Source organism: Vanellus vanellus (genome assembly GCF_965231255.1).
Source record: "Vanellus vanellus genome assembly, contig: HAP1_SCAFFOLD_45, whole genome shotgun sequence".
In the NCBI taxonomy this organism is placed as follows: domain Eukaryota; kingdom Metazoa; phylum Chordata; class Aves; order Charadriiformes; family Charadriidae; genus Vanellus; species Vanellus vanellus.
Window position 1 is genome coordinate 1,366,163 of NW_028128545.1, and position 1,313 is coordinate 1,367,475.

Genomic DNA, 1,313 nt, shown 5'->3' on the forward strand with positions numbered 1-1,313 from the left:
ATGTCCAACAGCAGCTCCATCACCCACTTCCTCCTCCTGGCATTCGCAGACACAAGGGAGCTGCAGCTCTTGACCTTCTGGCTCTTCCTGGGCATCTACCTGGCTGCCCTCCTGGGAAACGGCCTCATCATCACTGCCATCGCCTGCGACCGCCGCCTTCACACCCCCATGTACCTCTTCCTCCTCAACCTCTCCCTCCTCGACCTGGGCTCCATCTCCACCACTGTGCCCAAAGCCATGGCCAATTCCCTCTGGAACACCAGGGCAATCTCCTATGCAGGATGTACTGCGCAGGTCTTTTTCTTTCTCGTCTTTATATCAGCAGAGTATTTCCTCCTCACAGTCATGGCCTATGACCGCTATGTTGCCATCTGCAATCCCCTGCACTACGGGACCCTCCTGGGCAGCAGAGCTTGTGTCCGCATGGCAGCAGCTGTCTGGGGCAGTGGGTTTCTTTATGCTGTGCTGCACACGGCCAATACATTTTCACTGCCCCTCTGCCAAGGCAATACCCTGGACCAGTTCTTCTGTGAAATCCCCCACATCCTCAAAATCTCCTGCTCAGACTCCTACCTCAGGGAAGTTGGGCTTCTTGTGATTAGTGCCTGTTTAGGCTTTGCGTGTTTTGTTTTCATTGTGCTGTCCTATGTGCAGATCTTGAGGGCTGTGCTGAGGATCCCCTCTGAGCAGGGACGGCACAAAGCCTTTTCCACATGCCTCCCTCACCTGGCCGTGGTCTCCCTCTTTCTCAGCACTGGAATGGTTGCCTACCTGAAGCCCCCCTCCATCTTCTCTCCATCCCTGAACCTGTTGGTGTCCTTTTTGTACTCGGTGGTGCCTCCAGCAGTGAACCCCCTTATCTACAGCATGAGGAACCAGGAGCTCAAGTATGCCCTACGGAAACAGGCTCCATGGACAGTGTTTCACCAACCCTAACCTGCCTCCCCTTCTCTGCACATTGCCCACAGTTTATCTTAGGTCGTGAGTCTTCTTTTTTCTCTTGTGATAATCCTGCTTATAGATAATTTTCTGAGTTTACGCTGCTTGTCTTGAGGCTCCATCCTACTGTATCTGACCCTTGCCCAACACTGTGTCAGGTGTGGCCCCTCAGATAATTGCTCTTCAATAAAGGGAATCTCCCAAGTACAGTGCCTGAAGGATGGGCTATTCCTCCAAAGTTCCTTCCAAAAATATGTTCAATTCAAGGTGTGTCTTCTCCTTGTTTTCTCAATTTTTTGGAGCTAAGCTCATGGTACTCTTGGGTTCCACTGCACCAAACGTTCTGGATTTGAAAGCGCTCTTCTTCATGTCCA

The 1,313-nt window shown here is 51.9% G+C and overlaps 1 protein-coding gene across 1 annotated transcript; it reads left to right on the top strand.

The window, feature by feature from the left end:
- On the top strand, positions 1 to 936 carry LOC309684241 (olfactory receptor 14A16-like; the record flags this gene model as incomplete). The annotated part of the gene is made up of 1 exon (XM_082500177.1): positions 1 to 936. The coding sequence occupies one exon, from the start codon at positions 1 to 3 to the stop codon at positions 934 to 936; it is 936 nt and encodes a 311-aa protein (XP_082356303.1).
- Between the last annotated feature and the right edge of the window lie 377 nt (positions 937 to 1,313).